Genomic DNA, 22,187 nt, shown 5'->3' with positions numbered 1-22,187 from the left:
AAGTGGTTACCAATTTTTTAATATCTGTTTCAGAAAACTTTTGAAAATTGTAATTTCAGTTTGATTGTGCAGGACAGAGACGACTGTTTGAATGTTTACGTACGGTTTGGTATTTTATGAGTTTTCAGGGTTAGTGTTTTGAACGAGTTGCTTTATTGTTAAAGACCCACTCCAATGAAAATTGTGTTTTTAACGTGTTCTTTTCTCATTATGGATGATTTATATGAAATAGTTTAAGATTATAAAATGTGCTTCTGAATATTTCTTTATTCAAATGGATCAAGAGCAGTTAAAAAATGGCATTTGAAAAAGTTCTCAGTTGTAACACAGTTGTCCCGAGCTGGCCAAAAGTCTCCATGCTCTGCTCCATACTTGGTTTGGCAGAGATTTTTCCTGACACAACCCTGTATTTTGTCCAGACTGGTACAGGTAGAGCCAGACTCGAAGCCCCCCTGTGGCTACATAGTTAACCAGTAGCGTGATTGGTCTTGATCAAGGGCCCATACTGGAGTAAGCTCATTGCACCCCCTGGTAATTGACCCCTTGTTTCCCATGTGCAAATCCAGCATGAGCTGGTTGTTGACAAATAAGAATGGAAATTTGAAATCAATTTCTTACTCTTGTTAGATGGTTAGAATCAGGATAGCAAAGTCCTTTTTTTATTAATATTTTTTTTAAACGTGATGAATTTTTGTTCCAACTTTGATAATTGAGTTGCGTTGCTACTCCACAAACACTAGCTCTACACACAGTAGTCTTCTGTTTCTCTCTTTGTTTGTTTTGTGTGTGTATGTATGTTTTGAGACAAAAATGAAAGTACTCTTTTGTTGTATTGCACTTTCAAATACTTAATATTTATTTTCTCTTCTGGGATGAACAGTCTGATATATGAATCTACAGTAAGGCTTAAACATTACATTTTTCAGCATAATATTTTTCTTTTTGTCTAAAAACAAAACATACAAAAAGAACTTTAGCACCATATGTCATTAATAATATTCATATTATTCTCAAAAATAGGGAGTAGGTACAACACTGGACATCAGGTTTGCTTTTTTAAGAACAATAATTCCTTGAAACTGTTGACTTACATGTTATATTTGACAATAAAGAAATATTTCCTTTTTATTTGATCAATTACAACATAGGCTGTAAAAGTCCACTTTGATAAGGAGGCTACGTGTTGTAGCAAAAATTCATTTCTTACATTATGCCAACTTTTGGACAAACCCGGATCCGTCTTTTAGCATGAAGAGTACCTTAACAGATTTGAGAACTACACCAACAAGCTAACACAATCGATAAATTGAGAGAATATAAACAAAGCCACATTTCCCAACATCTTTCATTACACTTCCAAAAACCCGCAACTAATAAGACGATGTAGTTGCTTATTGGAATATTAAGTCCAACAAAATGATACAGCCAATTTTACAACAAAATAAACAAAAAAAAGATACACACTGATAAAGGACATATAAATGACAGAAATTTACAACACACCAATCACATTCTATCTATACTTTTTTTTTATTTTTTTACCCAAATCCCATTAGCAGAAGTACATGAGTGCACCTGTGTCTATCAGTTTCATAAAATTAGAAATCATACTTCAAAATATTCAAAACCATTATGGAGAACAAAGATTGTAGTTGTTTTTATGCAAAATAAAAAAGGAAATAGTGGCACCATTGATAGTTGAGTTCTGCTGTAAACATTGTGGATTTGAGGTGCTGGCTGTGGAGCTTTCTGAGACTGCAAGGTAGTGGGGTTTGCAGGCTTTCTCAGTCAACCAGAAGGCCCTCGCAGAGCCAAAAAGTGGACATGTGGAGTCCACAGTTGTAGCACCTTTAGAATGTTTATTCAGCACCAGGTTATTGGCAAAACATGAAGGAAGGAAGAAATCATAGAAAATGCCCAGATTTATTGTCTGATCGTTCTCTGTGGTTGTGACACAAAAGGTCGAGACTTAAACCAGGTCAGACACTACAGTTGCCTATTGCTACACATTAATGCTGAAATCAAAAGATCTTTTGCGTCGTTGGGAGCACGTACATGCTGAACGGTGAGGGTCACTTCACGATGATTTCAAAGAGGCATGCTGTATGTTGGAAGAGAGACCATGACATGTGGTTCTTTGAAGGGAAATTAACAGTTTTACCACTCCTTTTTGAGGAAACAAAACCTGACAGATTTTTGCACATTTTGCCTTTTGGTTCTTCTGCATCGTTTAGGCTTTATTGTCTTGCAGAAAGTGCTGTTCACGAACAACACAAAAGTTTTATCTCTTGGCACTACAAGTTTGTCGTAAATGCAGTACAGAAGAAGATTTAAAAGGCATAGACAAAAGTATAAAACAAAACAATCTAGTGTCATGGCTGGCAGGTTTTATAACTCTTCATGAAAACAACCTTTCAGAGCTTACAATACTGCACTTTAGATCTCGCTGATTCAACAGGAACTGCAGAGATTGGCTTTAATCAAACCTCATAAACTCAACGATACATTTAAAGGCGATTGCCTAACTTTCTGGGATTAAAACAAAGCTCAAAGAGCTGGGAAGTTTAGTTGAGAAACAGTCCTGCAGACGATATCTTGGAAGTAACTGTAGGCTTAAAAGCAAAAGAAGTATATATTGACTAAATTGAGAATCTGGTTTGGGAATTCTGTTGTTATTTCAGAGAGCACAAAGGCGCGACAAAAAAACACAAGAAAAACAAACCAACATTGTTGTTTGTGGATGTGGCTGCCATGATAAAAGCACTCAAAGTAACAAGGCACAACAAGGACAGAAGTGAAGACATTTGTTCTTGTTGTGTTTCAGTTGATACAGTGTGGCATTGGGGGGAAGAAAATAATAAAACCTATTTATTATCTGACTCCATTATAAAATGTGGCAAAACTGGCATACAGAAAATTGCACGTAAAACAGTGCATGTCCTATAAACCTTTATATCTCGTTCATACAGATATTTTTACACCTAAAAAGCATAATTTAAATTAAAGGTCACAACATTTTAAAATAAAACAACTTAGCAACCATGACTATTCCTGCATTTTGAGATCATGAAGAACCACTGACGCAGTCCGCTGGATTATGAGGCTGTGGAGTATTGTTGTCGCGTTTACTAACAAAAAGAAAAGAAGAATCACAGTGTATTTGAACCTGATCTGTCCATGTGTGGAAATCTTGAGACGGGATGTGCTGTATGCCAGACAGCCAACTACCACAAACTCGGCCCCTAATGTCTATTTCCAGTCAAGTCAAATGTGCTAACCTGCATTTTGTGGCATCATCGCAGGTGAGGAGTGGATATAGTTTGTGAGGGGAAAGAATGGACTTGCCTGGGGATGAGAACTGCATTGAGTCACCCCTGAGTCAGCTGGTTCAGCAGTTTTCTATGGAACCCCTGCATCAGCTGTCACGTCTTTTAATAGTTAATATTTAGTCATTTTCTTCTATCAGCAAACTATTAAAATGGCTGTTTATTCACCACAAAACAGTAGAACTGCTTTGTCTACAATGAAGATATATAAATGTAATGATGGTGTGTCTTTGCACCAACTGACCCAACAGGTTTCAATGACTCAGGGCTGAGGTTTAAGCTGAGAAGTGACAGACCCTGGATGCTGAAAGCTCTCGGTTTTGGCAGTGTAACTCATTGCATGTTCTCATGTCAGGATCTCTTGCTTGCCCTGCTGTTCAATCACCAGACAGTGGAAGTTCCGTCAAGGCCCAGAGCACCAGAGATTAGAAAGAGGACGGAGCAGCAACCGAAGGATGGAGCCAAACAAAAGACGAGGGCTGAAGACACTTCAGTATACGACCAAAACTATTCATTTTTCTTAAGAAACCACTAACTAGGAGCCAACAAGTCAGTCCCTCCGGTCACGTCTTATCCATCCTTGGCAAAAACCCTCTTTCACCTTCGACCTGACTTACAGGACTTCTGCTTTTTACAGTACGATGTTCGCAGGCACATGAAGCCACAGCTCAGCAGAAATCCAGTAAGTCAGAAAAAAGTCATCTCTGTAATGTAAAAGGCTCTTGAGCTTCCCATGTTGGGTCCGTTTACGGTATGTACTTCATATTAAAGTGATCACAAACACTACAAAAGAAAATAACCAACGCACACATAAATACTGTTTTCTCATGAATTGTTCACTAGCCCTCTCTGGAAATTGTAATGAAGCTCCTCTAATTTAGAAGGCATGCATGGGATAAAGTGATCATCTTGTGTTTGTCAGTGTTGGAGGGTTCCCGCAGAGCAACCCATTGGAATTTATAACCAGCCTCTTTTTTTTTTTTGCACAAACTTGTTTATCTCAGTGGGATAAATGAAAAAGACAGTACTGTTTGATACGATTTGGCTTTGTTTCAGCTGCTCGGCAGGGGTCAGAGCAGTGGCCCTATAGATCCACACACCAGTGTAGCCTCTTTGAGGCCATACGGATGTTAAGGACTACACCTTTAGACATTGCAGTATCTTGTTATGTAAAAAAGTTTGTGTTCTGGCAAAATATAGTTATGTCAGTAACTATAAATATGGACACAAATACACACAAGAGTATAGCATTATAGAAATATCTCAAACTCTCCATCTTTTGTCCTAGAACTTATTACGATTTTTTTAATCTAATAAGTGTATGCTATTAATTAACCTAGAGGTTTGCTCTTTTTTGGAATAAAATAAGAACATTTTAAAAGGATAATTTATAGGATTCAAAAGGGAATGGTGGAGGAAACCTTGAAGGTTGTCTTTGAGCTTTTGACAATTCCACTTTTTTAATATAAAAACAACAGAAACAAACATTTTTTTTAGGTCTATGGAATGTTTTGATAGTATTTTTTTTCTTACCAATTACAAAAAACCACTAATCCCCAACTCTGTCAGATATTGTGCATATCGTGTAACCCGTGCAATATCTGCAATCTCCCACTAGAGGACACTGCACTGTAAAAATTAATTGTAGCAGATTGAAGGTCAGTGTGCTTTTTTTCACCATGCAGATTTGATTTTTTTTTTTTTTTTTTTGGCAGAAATAGTACAAGCAGCATGGTGATGCGCCATGCAAGTGTGCAAAAATCTAATTTATTGTATGTCGAACCTTTTGTGGTTTTAGTTCATGTTGTAATTTGCAATCTATTAACTATTTTTTTAATTATGATTATTATTCTTGGGGTAAAGACTTTGTAAACACTGTCATTTGTTTTATTCATTTGCAGAAAGAATGGCAGTAAAATTTCAGACCTGACCCCACTGTAACTCTCCTCCATCATTCCCATCAGGCTTTGTGCCGGTCCCCGTATCACAGGGACATACAGTATGCCCTTCACAATTATTCACAGGTTAAATCACCAATACAGTATAATGCATTAACACATTTCGTAATGACACATTCATTTGTTATCTACACACTCATATAAAAGACTCCTCTGTCAGTGTAGAGGGATTTATAAGAAACATCTGTATATATCACATAAGATACTGTTGGTTCGTATTTTTCCTCTTTGTGTCACGTGTTTTCTTTTTTCCAAAAATAAACTGACAGCGTGTGTAGGATGTCCTGACAGATATTCAAAACACATCTTCTGTTGGATAATTTTCTGATCACAGAGCAGAGAGAAGAAAAACTCACTGGAGAATGGAAGTATACTATCTAAATAAGGGAAAAGAGGGTATAGGAAAAAAGAAAATGTAGCGATAGAACTCTAGAAGTCTTCAGAGCGAGGATTCATACTGTAGAAGTTCATAAAGAAGTGGACCGTCCCTATACCTGATGCCCACTGCATTTGGGCTAATATACTGTAGCACATTTATGGTTCTGCGTAGGCGCCGATCCACAAAGTGTGCATCCCAGGCGGGGTAACGTTTTCTAGGCATGTCTATTTTGATAAGAGGACCCTCAGGATGGATGGGTCTACCAGCTGCGTCCACAGGCTCAGTGGACCTCACTTGGAAAACCGGAAGGCAGGTGTCTGTGGCTGTTTCGTCTGATTCCATGTGCTCCCCCGCCAAACCCCGTGTAGGGGTAGCCTGGGAGCCACGAGGCCCCGGTGTGGGAGCCATGGGCTCGGCCTCAGGTGGCAACGGAAGGCCCCATAGCAGCTCAGCGCAGCAGGAACTGGCCAGCACTCTCAGCCGGGGACCCATGGGGTGCAGGACGCCGTAGTAGAGAACCATGCAGGCCACACCAGAGGCAAAGCACAGGAAGACGCCACAAAGGGCAAAAGAGGCATAGGCGTCAGTGGTGGCTGGGTCGCGGTACGCATACCAAAGTGAGGTGAGGATGGCATTCTCCAACAGTACAACTGTGTAATAGGTCACCATTCTGTACCGCGTCCGTCCCTCGCGTACATTGAACCAGCAGAAGACATAGACCACGCCCACCACCATGTTGAACAGTACCTCCTCCCATTTGGACATACAGAAGTCAGTGCCGCCATGGATGACCCAGAAAGCCATGGCACACCAATGAAGCACCACAAAAATGCCGAAGTAGATGTGAAAAACGGAGGCAAAAAGGGCAAAGGACAGCACCCGTGAAGAGATGGTAAAAAGGCGCCAGAACAGGTGCACCAGGGCACCTCGGTAACTCATGCTCTTCTTGTCGTCACGTGAATCACGCAGGAGCTTGTGGTAAGACGCTAGCACCCAGGCCAGGGACAAAAGGGAGGACAAAGCAGAAAGGCCTGAAAAGAAAAACAGAGAAGAACCGGGTGTTAGCATCTCAAAACATCTCAACTAGAAGAAAATACCGCAAAAATAATGCACTACAACTGAAACAAACACATTTGTCCTAAAACCATCCGTCACATTTTTGAAAATCACATCAATACAAAGAGCTTCACACATCATCTAGTACATGCTGTCTCCATTTAGTCCACCAATTCAGTTTCCTTAATTCCTCTGCAGTGGTAGAGACAGCAGATATGTCATAGGAGGGACCTACTGAATGAAAAATGATGGAGGATAATCTGCAGAGCAGCAACGCAGAGCCTCTCAACAACTGTATCGATGACATTTCTATAGACACCCTGACCATGAAGGGTATCACTTGTTATGATTGAATTACTTTCCTCTGGGAGCTGGATTGCTAGAGGAGACTCCAGTAGTAATATTGGATTCAACAACAGCTGTGATGAATGGAAGCTAGAAAGGCTACCCATTAAAGAAATATGTGAAGAAATGTTGTGTTTTAGGGTCATATTATAGACATCGTGTAAACACCACAGCTGTTGTATTGCACATAATCAAGTTAGAGGACATCTAAAAGCTACAGAAAAACCTTCTTACACTGCAGCCTTTCAACCTTGTTGCTCTGGATCATGATGCAGAGCTGCAGCACCAGCTGAGGAGCGCTTTCTAAGAAGGTCTCCAGCAGTCGCAGCATGTTGACATCAGCATACTCGTACATCATCGCCCAGTAAAAACGCCGCTGGTTCTCCTTTTGCCGGTGACTTTGTATACCAAGATACATGGTTCTAATGTACCTATAGAAAGGAGAGGAGAAAGAACAAGAAAAATGTTGCTGATAATGCTGCCGTCACAGTCATTTCTCATGGCTAGGGGGCATTTTTGGCTTCAAGTCTAGTACAGCAAACATTGTTAAACCGATATTATTACCAGTATAGGTTGTATCAGAGGTTCTCTTTGTGTGCATGAGCATAAGTAAAGTTTGACACAACCTTTCAGGGTAAATCCTAGTGTTAACACTTGGCCATGCACATAACTCTGACCCTTTCACACCAGATCTTTGGCTCCATTGTTTACATTCCTTTGACTACCATAACTCGTCAACCGCTTCTGCAATTAACGAAATTCCAAGGATTCTAACATGGAAAGAAGCAGCTTTGAGCTGATATAAAACACTTAACATAAGTAAAGTCCAAAGCTGATTTTCTCCACATCAGAATCTGTTGGAATTACATTAATTGTGTAGATCAGGAGTGCCCAAACTTTTTCGCTCAAGATGCCAAAATAAAAATAGGACCCAAATACAATATATTTTTTGCATATTAGGAAATAAAAGGAGAAAATAAAGAATATGGTTTAATTCATTTATTTTGATTCTGTATTCATTGAGGTAGCACATGTTAGTAAGAATAAAAAGAAACCTTTAACAGCAAGGCCTCACTGGCCAAATTTAATTGAAAAACAAGAGCAAGCTAAAACAACAAAAACAGCAAACTAGGATCCTAATGAGAGACGTGGAGCTGGTCTTTTGACTTTATCCGTTGGCTGTTGTCGCTCCATCTTGGCTAGCTGAAAAAGGCCACTAAAAGCATCGGAAGTGACCATGGAGGCTCTTGGGAATTTCTAACACAAAAAAGCCCAGGTTTGGCTTACTTTTAGGTTGTTTCACCCATAGGCGAAAGAAAGTGCTAACAGCGCTACCTGGAGACCAAAAGTATATTACAGTCGTAGAGTTTTGGAACACCAAAGAGAATCAATAGGTAACGGGTTATTACTAAACACTCGGTGGCTTCCAAAGCCACAATTTGGCAGGTCAAAAGATAACCTTTGGGCCCATTTTGGAAACCCACGGTGTAAATAGTCTAAGAATGACAGTAGTTCAATAATTTTTAGAAGTCGGTGGCGACATTGCTAATATCAGTGGGTTAAAGGACACCCACTTCTGTTTGATGATTGGGGTTCGGGTATGCAAGTGCTATAAAGCCCCATTCAACATAAAACGATGAAAACAAATTTTCAGTTTTCCTCATTGATAAAGACAGTATCATTTGTTTTGTCTGCAGGCTTGTGCTGTGTCCATTTCATTTATTTTTCAAGAAAAACACAAGTAAATGAATGTTAGGCTAACTAATGTTACCTTTTTTTCTACTTTGCATCGATCTGACAATTCAAAATGAAGAAATAATCATAAATAAATAACATTTATTTCCTTTTTATTAGTTATATTTTCCAGGCGATTGGAAACATTTGTTATAATTGTTTAAAAAGATAAGTGCCAGCGCAGACATGTCCCCTAATCTTAAACAGCTCCATGGCTAAAGTAAAATAAGAATGAATTTGTTTAAATATGACCTCAAAAGAGCTGCGTTTTTTGCTGCTTCCTCTACATCTGAAAGACAGTTTACATACCTCACAGCGGCGTATTGAACTATTGATGGAGCATTATGTGTTTACTGTTGACCTATAATGATCACCACCTTCGCTTGGTATGGATTTGTTGTGAAATGTAATACAGCAATTAGAGTTGGCGATTGATGAGCGCAGAAGACGACAGGTAAACTTAAACAAATTGACCTGCTCAGAGAAGGTTTTGAGACTCCACATCAATCGTTTGAAGAAAAGCAGCTGTAAAAGGGGTTGTTTGTCCCCTACAATCTATAGAAAACTAAACATAGACATGAAAAATAAATAAATAAATAAATGTTGATCTGTGGAAAAACTGGTCAAACTTGTGTGATTTTACAGGGACCCTAACATCGACTTTAACTATTGCATGGTACTCGTAGCTGCAGGGACTGAGCAGGACTGCCTGGGCTGCCAGAGTGGCCAGATAAATCCTGCACTTGATGCAAAGGCACTCAACCGAGTACAACAGAGTAGCAAGGACAGAAATAGACTAGACAGTGCGGGCAGCTCAAGAAGACAGGACACGGATCTAAATTCAGTTCCTCAAAGAGAGATGTGAAGCTCCTGCAGTCCAACAAATAAAAACCTCAAGAGGTTTTCTGTAAGTTGGGTATTCTTTTAACACCTTGGTTGTCTGGATACGAAATCAATATTTATTATGTGATGACAGTGACAAATTGTTATTTGTTTGATTTGGCTTTTTCCAACCAATGTTGGTTCAAAAAGTTCGCAATTTATTTGAATCGATATATGATTGAACCAAGACTCCATTTTAATGTCAAACAAATATTAAAAAATGTTTTAAATTCCCGACAAAACTTTATTCTTTTGGGTTATTAAACCAGTTCTAATTTAACTAGTGATTCAAACTACTGTGTTTTCCCACTATAGGGTGCACCATCAATGAATGGTCTATTTTCGAACGTATATGTAACAACTTCTGAAAGCTGGAAACTTAAAGTAAAGTCGGGTTAGTCCATTGACAGTGAACAAGATGGACAACAGAGACAAAACGGGGCCACATTTTCTGGTATCAATACTGTGTGGGTAGAGACACCAGAACATCCAGAGGTAAAAGCTGACTTTTTTGTGACATTTTCAGTCCGACTGGTAAATGTCACATGAAACAAGTCAACCCTCTCCCTCACTAATGACACGCCACAAGCCGAAACAGCCCCTTTGTCTTCATACGCCACAGTCATTTGTCCAGATACATCCTCCTTGTCTGTAAAGCATCCATCAGAATCAGTCATCTACTTTCATTTGGTCACACAGAAAAAAACAACCTTCTTCTGATATGTTTGCAGCTCTAAAAAGCTTTAATTGAAACTGTTGGCTTAGAAGTGAACAGAGCCGTGACCTCCAATAAACAGATTCAGTTTACACACACAGATGAAGGGGGGCAACAGCATCGCCTCAAAACTCCTTTTGATGCCACGGATTAAATAATGTGTGCAACAAGATAAAATTATAAGAAAGAAATCTGTAATTAGCCTTGCTAGCTGAGTGAATTCTATGTACAGAACGGTAGGCAGTAAAGTCCAAGATCCTGGACAGTTCAATGAAGGTCGACTGGGATAAAGAACAGCAGCCAAAAAATGAGAAATATAGAAAGGAAGTAGGATAAGAGAAAACAGGAAATTCAAAAGACCAGACTCAATCCCGTAAATTTTGATAATTTTATCAACATAATTATGCAGCACAGCCAATTTGGGAGAGATCTTGATCTGAAAGTCTTTAGAGCACACTTTTTGTGGAAGACATGGTCCTTTTGGCTCTATGGAGCTACGAATTTCAGCAAATTTACGTCAATTAGAAGAAGCTTATGGGATGAGAATCAGCACCTTCAACCCTAAAGAGTTCTGGCAGATAAAGACTGAACTCTGTTCAAAAGTTGTGAAGATTCACTCAGGCTCTTTTACTCTTACATGCAGGATAAGCAGCAGGTTTTGAACAAATGGATAAGGCTGTGGATGTAAGCTACTTCTTTAAATCAGAGGTGTTTTAGACATCAGGTGTTATATACCACAAATTGATTTAAAAAAAAACAAAATTTCCAGCCATAACAATCTGGAGTCTTTGACTGTACAGTATATGAGAACTGGACCAAGTGAGTGTGACATCACTCGTAGAAAATGACTTACTCCTGGCTCCAACTAAATGAAGTCATAGGTTGTGTCCGAATCCCCCCCCTAATCCCCAACTACTAATAAACTATTTAGTGTGGGACAATATAGTGCCCTGGATTTTAAAGGTAATTCACAACTTTTCTTTTGTTTTTCTAAACACCACATATGACATCACCAATTTCACAAAGTGAAAATTGAATAAATACGAACACTTCACGGCGTTTATTTATGAATCCACTCTGTTCTGGTGGTGAAAATGTGGATGGTTTATTCAAATATTACACTTAAACAGTTTTTTTTGTTCGAAATTGTACGACCGCAATGCATTGTGGTCTATATTCGCTAATCTAATGAACATCGATGCATGCTAGTTTTTCGTAAAGACTTGTGGGAAATTTTGAGTGCACTCAATTTTGGAATTAGTAGATTCGGACAGCACTAGAAAATGGCAAATATAAATATATATATATAATATATAGTGATTAAGGGGGGCATTAGGACACAACCACAGTCGCCATTTTTTTGCAATACGAACGCCACCATGTTGAAGCCTGACGTCATCAGTAGGCAGCAGTTGATCCTAGTCGACTCCTGCCAACCAGGAAAAAATCTTGTTGGAAGTCCATACCTCTACCACTTAAAATCAGGCTAAACAAAATCTATCAATCAAACGTTTTGACCATGGCGGTCAGGAGGTATCTGAATGGCCAGTTTATCACTTGAAAAACTTGCACTACAGAAAATAATAAAAAAAAATGTTACAAAAGGTAGCAGAGCAAGAATATTTTTTCTGACAAATGTAAATGACCATTTAATTCTCATTAGAAGTCTATGGGATTTTAGCTTCTTGGAGCCAGCAGGTACTTCCTGTTTGGAACGCGAGTACAGAGGGGTCAGTCTGTCCAATTCTCACATGAACTACAAGAAGCGGACGAAGTGGACATGTTTGCTTCTAGTTGGTCATTTCCTGTTTTATTTCGAAGAACTTTCAACTTTTCTGTTATTTTCAAAACCTCCACTGAGTCACTCTTCGTAATCAAGGGCGGGGCCAATAGGTGCAGCGTTAGCTTTGCTGTTGTTTTTCATTTGTACACCATTGGGAGGAAAGAGCGGTTGCCTTGGATGCACAAATATAAATATAAAACCATAAATATATTAAATGGAGGTGGATGCATGCTGGGTAGTATCAGTTTTCTAATAGTGTCCACTCGACATGATATTAAAAAAAATAACTGAAGAAAACAGATGACTATTAAGATAAAATGGAATTATTAAATGGATTATTGGATAGACAGAGGTAAGGCAACACTATCAGTTGTCAATTGTTAATGTAGGCTATATCAAAGCAGGAAAGTACTTCCTATGAACTGTACTTTTTATTTTTGCTTCAATGCTGTAGCGGGATAGAAGTTTTTACTGTGACTTTGGTGAAAAATAATAGGAAAGAAAGAAAAACTTGTACCTTAAGTTCTACAAATAAACATTTGAGTTTCTGTGCTGTCAAAGAAATCTGGGCTCCCTTCATCCCGTGTTTAACCCTGCAGTGTACTTGTACTAGAATCTCAACCGAACCTTGTAAATGTGATGCACGCTCTCCTCTCCCTCAGTGCTTCTTCAGATGTAGCAACACAAATAGATTCAGAAAAACAAGCATTCACACAGACTGCTCAAACGGAGTTGTCAGCGCTGTAGGTAATGTGGGATTTCCTTTCAATTCCAGGCACATCTATCACACAGATCGCTGTTTGTCTTTCAAAAACTCCCATTTACGCACACCTACACACACATCACGGGGCTGTGATCTTTCTGCTTCTTCTCCCCCCCTTCCCTTTTAGCTCTATAGCTTCTCCGCAGGACTCCTTATGAATTATTTGTGGCAAGATCACAGCGATCACTCATGGCTCGTTAGACAGCGCACGCCTGGCCTGACATCTCAACTCGATGTAGGGGTCACGTTTCAAGCCCAGACGTCTGGTGTTGCTGTTGAGATGCAAGCAACGTGTCATGGCAAACGTCCCTTCCAACTTGAGAAGTCCAACAAGCGCTAAAAGCCACAGGTATATCGTTTTTGTAGCAATGCCAATTAGGGCCGATTCATTTATCCAAATGAATTATTGAATATTATGAGTTTCTAGTGCACCAATTTAATAGGAAATTGAAGCACTTCAGTAGTTTTGCCTGTAAAACCCAGCCTGAGCGCTGGTGTGATAACGTGAGAGTGGAGCGTGAGCCACATGGACATGGCTTATGACACACACAGACCATGTGGAGGACCTGACCACGATGCTCTCCTCCAAACTCACTGACTCATCAAGCCAGCCTTTCCACTGATCCGTTGAGTAGGTGTTTGGGTGGATTACATGCACCACAGTGCCAAGTTTGACAGCATCTGTCTTCGAAGTCATGCTCCCGCAAAGGCTGAGCCTCTCAGACTGTATTCATCGTTTGTCATAAGCTGATTCATGAAAAGATCAAGTGCTCTTTTGCAGCAGCATGAAGCAGAGCTTATGCGTTTGCTGTAACAGGTGGAATCTGCCTGAACACTGAGTACAGGGGTATGTTGCAGACGCACGGCTTGTAGGTTTGTGAAAGTGTTCATGTGTGTGAGGTGGATCTCTGCCAGTGGCTGTGAGTCACTATCTGAGTCACTCTAAGGGGGCAGCACATCCATTCTCAATGAAGTTTGAAGCTCCTTTATCAGAGTGGGATGCGTCCATTTCTGTCTCTGTTTGCCTTTGCTTCTCCAAGGCTCGTCAGAACTCCCCTCCAAATCACAATACCAGTGCTGTCTCTGGACAGTTTAATTTAATTCTTTGGGTTCATTGTCTTGCTTAGGGGGTTTGAAAGATCTCCTTCCTGATGTCAGGAAAACATTTTAATCGTATAAACCACTAAAGAACTCTAAAGTGTATCTTCATCTTGATTCAACAAATCAAAAAAATTTACAACTTTTAATAGGTATCAATGCATCATTTTTTTTAAGTGTTACTTTATGTAAAAGAGGTCTGACCAATTGCTCATGTTAACTTGAAGATTGGTGCAAAATGTCAAAGCGAAGCAAATCTTGCAAATATTTCTCCAGACTTTTTTTCTTTTACAGCTCGATTACGATATATGAAACACCTATAGTTCCAGCCTGGCACAAACGATACCTTTTCCACCAGTTGGCACTTCCGTGTTTTGAAAAAGACGCTACCCAAACATCACTGCCCAGTCTGAGTCCCTGTTTGATAAACGTTTAACTGGTTTAACATTTTATGCACGCTCAATAGCCGTTTTGATTTTCTGCATGTGGACATTGACTTTTTGTTGAAAGCTGTCGCTTGAATACACTTTTATGAGTTAGATGTGACTACAACATGTTTTGAAAGGACCCAACAACACAGATGACAAGTTTTTGCAGTAATTGTAGACCCTCAAAGTGTAAACAACCCAAAATCGTGCACATGTGAGTACATTATAGCTGTTTGTCTAAGTTCTAAATCTGGACTTGATGGAAATCGTGTCCTTGGAAAGGACTCCCAACCCCACAATGCCCTCCAATTGTAAAAAAAAATCCTTTATGGGTGCTCTGGATAAAACCACCTTCTAAATGTGAGCGTGCTCGCTCCAAATCTGACACCACAAAACAGATTTGTGTGTGACACACTCAGGTCTGTCCGCCTGGCCACTGCAGTGATGGCTCATTTCTCAGTATGAGCACCAGCAGGAGCTTGTTTGCTGCCGAAACATTCTGGCAGTAACGTGCACTGGGTGAGACATACAGTTTGGGATGTCTGGTGTTTGATGAATGAAAAGAGACCATGATGTCAGAGAAATGTACCAACTACCCATCAAACTCGTGATTATCCACATGAAACTCAAAAGTCTCAAACTAACACATCCTCTATTAATCTGCAAGAGCCTCTAATTGTACTTCCGGTAAAATTCATGTTGAATGTTGTTAGTTGAAGTTCGGATCTTCCAGTGTCTTAGCATAAGTGAAGAAACTTTTAAACCTGAAAAACGTGGATGTTTGTTAATACTTTTAATTTATTTTCCAAGATGTAAATTCAAACTTTGGTGTTTCCATTTGTTCTTGTATGTCTTAGAATTTGATAAACTGTTGGGTTTCCTATTTTCCCTAATCGTTTCTCAATATAACATGAAGGCTTCTAAGAATGTAAAAAATGTATTTAAAGCTTTAAGTTCAAAACCTGATTTTAGGAGACAGTAGTTCCTCATTTATCATCAGGGTTACATTACATGGAAAATACGTCGAAGGTTAAATCCATTAAGTAAGATTACAGTTTGTAAAACCCCTCACTACACACTTAAGACACTTTTCTCAGACAGATATGAACATTTTCATACTTTTCTCTCTCGTTTAAACTCTCAAAGTTCAGATCTTTGTAAAAAAAAAATAAGTCCAGTATTATAGAATGAAAACAAATATCTACTTAAGATTTGTGTAAACAAACTGCTTGCATTCTGTACCAGAGATATGCCACAGAGAAGATTGATTGACAAGGTCAACAACCAATCAGGATGCAGAACACAGTGGGCTGTTAAAAAAGAAAAAAAAAGTGGGAAAAATCGATGAAATATTAAGACATTTGCCACTGCCGTTGTCGCTCTATTTTGGCTTGCTGGAAAAGCACCAGAAGTGACTGTGAAGGCTCTTGGGAAATTCTTACACGAAACAAAGCCGGGGTCTGACTCTCTTGTGGGTTGTTTCACGCATAGCCGCTGGCAAAGAAAGTGCTAACAGCGCCACCCAGAGGCCCAAAGTATATTACAGCTGAAGAGTTTCTGAACACTACAAAGTAGGGGTGTCAAACTCAAGTCCTGGATCAGGTATGTTTAGCCAATAAGAAGCTTCTATGGCAGCTTGGTTGGAAAACATGTAGGACACCAGCCCTCGAGGCCTGGAGTTCGACACCCATGCTATAGAGAATGAATGAGAAACAGGTAAGAGGTTCTAACTGAACACTCCGTGGCTTCTGTAGCCACTTCTTGGCTGGCTAAAAGACGACATTTGGCTCCACTTTGGGCACCCATGGTATAGTTTATGTCCGTGAGTACTGAGGGCCATAGTATTTTTTGAAAGGAAAAAACAAATGCTAAAACAGTACTGTCAGTGTTGTAGATAATAATCTTTATTTGCTTTCATTTTACAATTTTCAAAACTATTTTCCCTGTGACTCATGAAGGGGATGGGGCTTCAATTTGAGCAACAATTTACTGATCCAGCATAAGTCTTCTTTATTCTTTATTCGTGCTGCATGGCTCTGGACGGGAGGCTGGCTGAGTTTAAAGATGATGTCTGCAGGCGAGTCAGATGCCCTCACATGAAAACACACAACGATCTGTGACCAGCGCCTCTGGGCGATCACCACATGGAGGAACGTTGAAATGTGTGGAGAGACGGAGCTGATCGGATGCAAGCTGAAAGCGATGGGGAGCAGCAGGCTGAGACCAGAGATTCTGTGTCAACGCCGCTCTGCCCCGTCAGTTCTTTGAGTTTGTTGTGGTTAACCAGGAATGACATCTTGACTAAATATGATCTCTGCATTCACAACAGGTCAAACAGTCGCAACATTTGATGTTTTCCTTCTTTGGGAATTAGAAGCGCTGTGCCTTTAAGGTGGAATTTGGTTGTTTTGTGAGGAAATGTCAGGTGATTTGGTGTTCAGGTTGCCCTGATGGTCATGAGCTTTTCCTAGAGCTACTGCATTAATTAAGCTAATGCAGTAAGCTGGAAACAGAGTTGCTGCTTCTCCACATCTGAAAGAGCCAGTTAAGGTGGTTTAACTTCAGCAGATTTCATTCACACGGAAATGTTTGATGCAGGGTACACTGGGAAGAGACCGTGGGGTTAAGTCTTTGCTGGCATTTGTTCAGATGAGCTGCAGAAGGTAGAATACAGTCCAGGGATTTCTGTGGAAACTTCTTCCATTGAGACCCATTCAGAATTTACAACAGACATCATGTTTTTGTCAGAGGTCAAACTTGAAAGTTTTCCCCAAAGAAGGGGATAATGTCTTCTTATTGTTATTTGTTGCTTTGATGTTTAAAATTCTTTTTTGTTTGTTTCATTTTTAAATAAAGTTTGGTGACCTCACAGAAGGACAAACAAGTCATTTCGACTTACAATAACTGAATAAAACAATGAAACATGTCGATAATGGCTCATTTGGGGCTTCAAATAACAGAAAAATGAAAAAAATACTTTAAAACAGAAGTGCTCAATTGTAGAATTTCAACTTTTGCACTAAAGTGATATATATATATATATATATATTAATAATTGAAAATAAAAGGTTTTGACCACTTAAACTTGAGGTGGTTGGGGTATAATTTATTGGAACTTGGGTAAAATAGGAAGAAAGCCTAAAATTTGCCCCCCTCATTGGTTTTGTTGAGCTCTAATGTTATTGTGCACCTTTTGTGGTGGTGGCTTTGTCCAAAACACGCCCCGTTCAGGTAAAGAAGCATAAAGATTACCTGACCAACCCTGCTAGTCCTATTGATCTCTTTCACCTTTTTGCCATAAAAATTGTACCAATGAGATGTTTCCTAAACCAACCTCGATTAGTGTTTCTTCCAACTGTATTTAGTTTTTATATCTAACCAAAATAATGAATAAATGAACCAAATTTATCTGATTTTACATGTTATGTGTTGGATTTAAGTGTTAATATTCACATTTATTAAAAAAAAAACTGTTCTAAACATTAAATAGACTTACCCTTCATAAAATAAAATGATTTAAACAGCTTAAAAAATCTTAAAATAAATGACTTTTGACTGTTTTTTTTATTTATTGATAAAATGCGTAAAATTGTTTCCATTAATGAACATACAGGAAAACAACATTTTACTGCTTTGGCATATGAATGCTAGAGTATATTAACGAGTTCAGACTTCAATGTAACTGTGTCCTTTAACATGTAACAGCATGTTCGACATGTTGAATGCTCAGTAACTTCTATGTGGTGTAAAGTGTGGGGCTGGCTCTGAAGTTGCACCAATTTTGGCAATCCCCTCAGCTACTGAAACAGGCTGAGCTGCTTTGATTTAGCTCTGCTACTGAAACGTAAGCGTATGTCAAAGCACGTGGGTTTGATTTCAGTTAACTCTTTCAGTTTATCCAAAAACTAACATTGTTTTATGCGTCATGTAGCAGTGACAGAGTCTGGCTCCCGTCATACATCACATTCCTCATCGGTGCAGGTTTCCTTTTATTTCAATGTGCGCAAAGTCATTTGTCTCCATTAGCAACAGTCCTCAGGTACCCCAACTCATGGAGCTGTGACGATGTGACATTGTGCACTCGCAGAGATGAGAGGAGCGCACTGAGACGAGAACGACAGGAAATGAGAGCAAAGGTTGTAAAGCACCACGTGTGCCAGACGAGGAAGAAAGGATGAAGACGAGTAAGGCGGAAAACACTAACACACGATAGTGATCAGGATGTACACATGCAGGAACAGTTATTAAAGACAATTCCAATTAAAATTGTGTTTTTTTGGTGCTTTCAGCATGTTCTTTTGACATCATTTTTGATTATGGAGGACTTATAGAAAGAAAATGAAGATTAAAGTCGCATTTCTGAATATTTATTAAAATCGTTGTGAATCAGGAGCAGACAAAAAAAAAAAGAATTAGAAAGAGATTGTTGTTGCCACAACTTCCACAGATCCATTCTGATGCAGCCTCTTGCAGACAGTCTCGCAGACTGGTTCAAGTATGGCTGGATGGCTGGGGTTGAGGGGGGCTGTAAGCTAGCAGGAGAGATTATAAACAAAGGAATTATGGGATATTACTTCCTGTGCTCTGCTGAAACAGATTTTTTAAATGTTGGCTAAAAATGAAATAATTATAATTAGGAGCGCTTTTACAACAGATCAAAATATAACTGGAGTTGGACTTTAAAAGGAGGGATAATGTTCTTCCTTTCAAAATGCTGTATTGATCTGTTCATCTGGCCTGTAGCAGCAATCAGATGTTTGAGTCATGATCAAGAGAAGGCAGCGGCTTAATTAAGCTATGAAGGCAGAAAAGATCAATTCATAGACTTCAAAATTAGCCTTTTAGTCACATTTGGATGATTTTCTATTTCTTATAATAACAGCAAATTTTAAATTTACATCAAATTAATAAAATACATATTTTTTTAGGATGCTAAAGCACAATTTGTCTGTCTTTTTATGACATTAATGACATTTTATTAAGCAAAAACAATTAAAAAACAATTTCAAATCAGAGATTTCTGTTAATTTAAAGGCTGGAAACTAATGTTTCTTCATTAAGTACTTAAATGGAAACAAATTAGCCAGCAGGTGTTATTTTTTTTTTTAAATCATAAACTTTTATTTATTCAAATTGCTTCTTTTAATTATTTTTTTCCCGCATCACTTCAAAATAAACACATCATGGTTGTTTGGTCTTTTTATTTTCTAAGTACCTTATGGTGTTTAAGCCCATGAAAGACTGTGAATCTTATACACTCGTAGTAGAAATGCATTCTGTCCATGTATCCTTTCTGGCTCTTGGTTCAAAGTTGCATGGTTCAAGTGTGAGCTGTTGTGATAACTCCAAATTGCCTCCTCAAAGAGAAAACACATTGCAGCTGCCGTCAGCTTCAAAGCCTTTATTATGAAAGGAAGAGTGAAAAAAAAGGAAAAAGCTGGTATTCAACTTCCTGGCTAAATGAAAAAAGAGCAAAAATGACAGGTTTTAGCTTTAGAATCTTTTGGCACCCCAAAGAATTTCTTTATTTACTTATTTACTTTGAAGGCTGGAAAAAAGTCTTCAAAGAGTCCCATTGGTGTCCTATTTTCCTCCTGTTTTTTCATTTTGCGTCTCTTCACCCTTCCTGGTTTTTGAGTCTGCTCTTTCACTAAAGGAAGGGCACGATTATTTACGGATTATGAAGAAAAGGCTTGACCCACTTGCTTTTCAAAGACAGTAATCCAAAGAGAGACGTGTGGAGGCTGGCTTCCAGTCCGAGTCAGCACTTATGCTGTAACCCACCAGACACTTGGAGCTCATGTTTATTACCTTTGAAGCCGTAACTAAAAATCTCATCGATTTCTGGTAAAACCGTCATGCATCTACCCCCAAAAATGTACTTAATTCTCCCCCCCCCCTTCCCTTTCATTTTTCCAAGGTTTCGCTTGCAGGTTTGGTGGCAGTTTGCATTTCCCCAGCCCTGGAGATAACAGGGAGGCGAGCGCCAAGTCAGCACACGAGGAGGAAGGTGGGGATGAACGGGCGGCTGAGACAGCAGAGCGAGCGGAGATAACCGCCGAGAAAGTGGAGGAGAGGAGGCGAGAGGGGAGGACGGCGAAGTGACAAAGTGATGTGGCGAGAGGCGACGAGGAAGGATGGGGAGACGGCCAAAGTGGCGAGACAAAGACAGGGAGGAAAAGATACCAGAGGTGGGGAGCAACCTGGACAGTGAGAGGAGGTGAAGAATAAGACCCAGGAGGTAAACTAATCACCAAGCACGCAATGCAATTTTCTGGCTCTGTGCCTCCACCCCACCATACTGCTGCTTCACGCACCCCCTCTTCATCTCTTTTTACTATTCTGCTCACACACTCTCTGTTTCTCCCTCATCTATCTATCTGACTGAACCATTTCCATTCTCCAATGTTTAGTTTTTGCTCTGTAATCCCCCCTGGCTGCAAACCCAGATTGAGACATTCAGTTTATATAAAAAAAAGCATGTTTTTGGTGTCATTTAAAAATATATTCCCTATTAAACAAGTGACACAGGGAATGATGGGAAAATGCTACAAACAAAACAGAAATCTGTGATCTATGCAGCATCAAAGGGTTCCCCCCCAAAAAAAGCATTTAGGAAATGTTTTGATATTGCAGGAGAAAGGAATTGAAAGTGCCGAGTCTCTCCTGAGAGCAGCAGCGCAGCCTCCCTCCCTCCCTCCCTCCCTCCATCGCTGCTTTGCAGCATCTTGATGATGATGATAGATGTTCACTCCAGACATGCAAATTCAAGAGGCGGCTCCCTGAGAAGCGTGCGAGCCCACGCACAGACACAGCCAGCCACCTCGTGTGTATGTTTAACTATGACGAAGTCATCCGCTGATATATTAATCTTCCTCTTTAGGGGAGCGTACCCCTGGGAAAGCGCAAACGCTGCCACACACAGCAGTTTGCCCTATTTTCACAGGCGCACGCCGACTGAAGAGGGAGATTAGTCACATGGCACGCTAAATTTGAAAATCAGAATCCTTCCTTAAGAGAGAGGCGTGAGAGCAAAGTGAGCTCATTACTGACCCCCCCCCCCATCGATCTGCTGTGACACAGCTGTTGCATCCACACCCCTGGTCCAGAAGGAACCGCTGCACTCATAAAACACCAGTGAGCCAAAAGCTCCCATGCATGCATGTTCAATTGCGTTCCTGAACACACAGTGAGAAAAAAACAAAAAAAAAACAACACTAGGCTTCACACCATCACACAGTGTTACTACGAAAAAAAAGCCATGAGCCATGCGCTAACCTGAGGGGATCCGGTGACACAAAGCATATGTGTGAATCCCTAACCGCTAGTCACTGGCAGGCCCACTGAGAGAAACTTGTTATGACAGATCAAAAATACCCGTCTGGTGCAAGCGGGGAGGGAGTATGACACACCGAGAAACAAGAGGAGCCTTGCAGAGCAAACAGAAGGGCCGATCCAGAGAGATTTGGGGGGTACTCTAAGATCACAGATGCATGTTGGGATCACTGCCTGAGAAAAATAAAGAAAGGTGTGGAATATGTGTCCAGATGGTAAAGATGAATGAACACTGAGAGTAGCAGGGAAACACATGCATTGAATCAGCTGATTCAGGACCTCCAGAGTGTTTTACCTTTATGGATTGGGGGATGGTTAGATGGAAAGGAGGAAGGGCAGGAGATGGGGAATGGAATCGGATCGATAACCTGAGTCTTTCCCTTTT

The 22,187-nt window shown here is 39.8% G+C and overlaps 1 protein-coding gene and 1 long non-coding RNA gene across 2 annotated transcripts in view; one reads left to right on the top strand and one right to left on the bottom strand.

Annotated features, from left to right (window-relative positions):
• The first annotated feature begins 3,686 nt into the window (after positions 1-3,686).
• On the top strand, positions 3,687-5,587 carry LOC112157915. The gene is made up of 2 exons (XR_002921243.2): positions 3,687-3,875; positions 3,964-5,587. It is a non-coding gene; the product is annotated as an uncharacterized LOC112157915 (long non-coding RNA).
• The window catches only part of xkr6b (XK, Kell blood group complex subunit-related family, member 6b), a 42,730-nt gene continuing 24,840 nt past the window's right edge, over positions 4,298-22,187 (bottom strand). Inside the window, exons 2-3 of the mRNA XM_024291020.1 lie at positions 7,299-7,495; positions 4,298-6,694 (exon numbers count right to left, since the gene is read on the bottom strand). Coding sequence (XP_024146788.1) covers positions 5,724-6,694; positions 7,299-7,495 — 1,168 coding nt within the window. The 3' untranslated portion in view covers positions 4,298-5,723. The remainder of the gene's footprint in view (positions 6,695-7,298; positions 7,496-22,187) is intronic.

Source organism: Oryzias melastigma, linkage group LG24 (assembly GCF_002922805.2).
Source record: "Oryzias melastigma strain HK-1 linkage group LG24, ASM292280v2, whole genome shotgun sequence".
Lineage (NCBI taxonomy): Eukaryota > Metazoa > Chordata > Actinopteri > Beloniformes > Adrianichthyidae > Oryzias > Oryzias melastigma.
The sequence above is the reverse complement of the archived record's forward strand: the minus strand, read 5'-3'. Positions and strand labels throughout refer to the sequence as shown.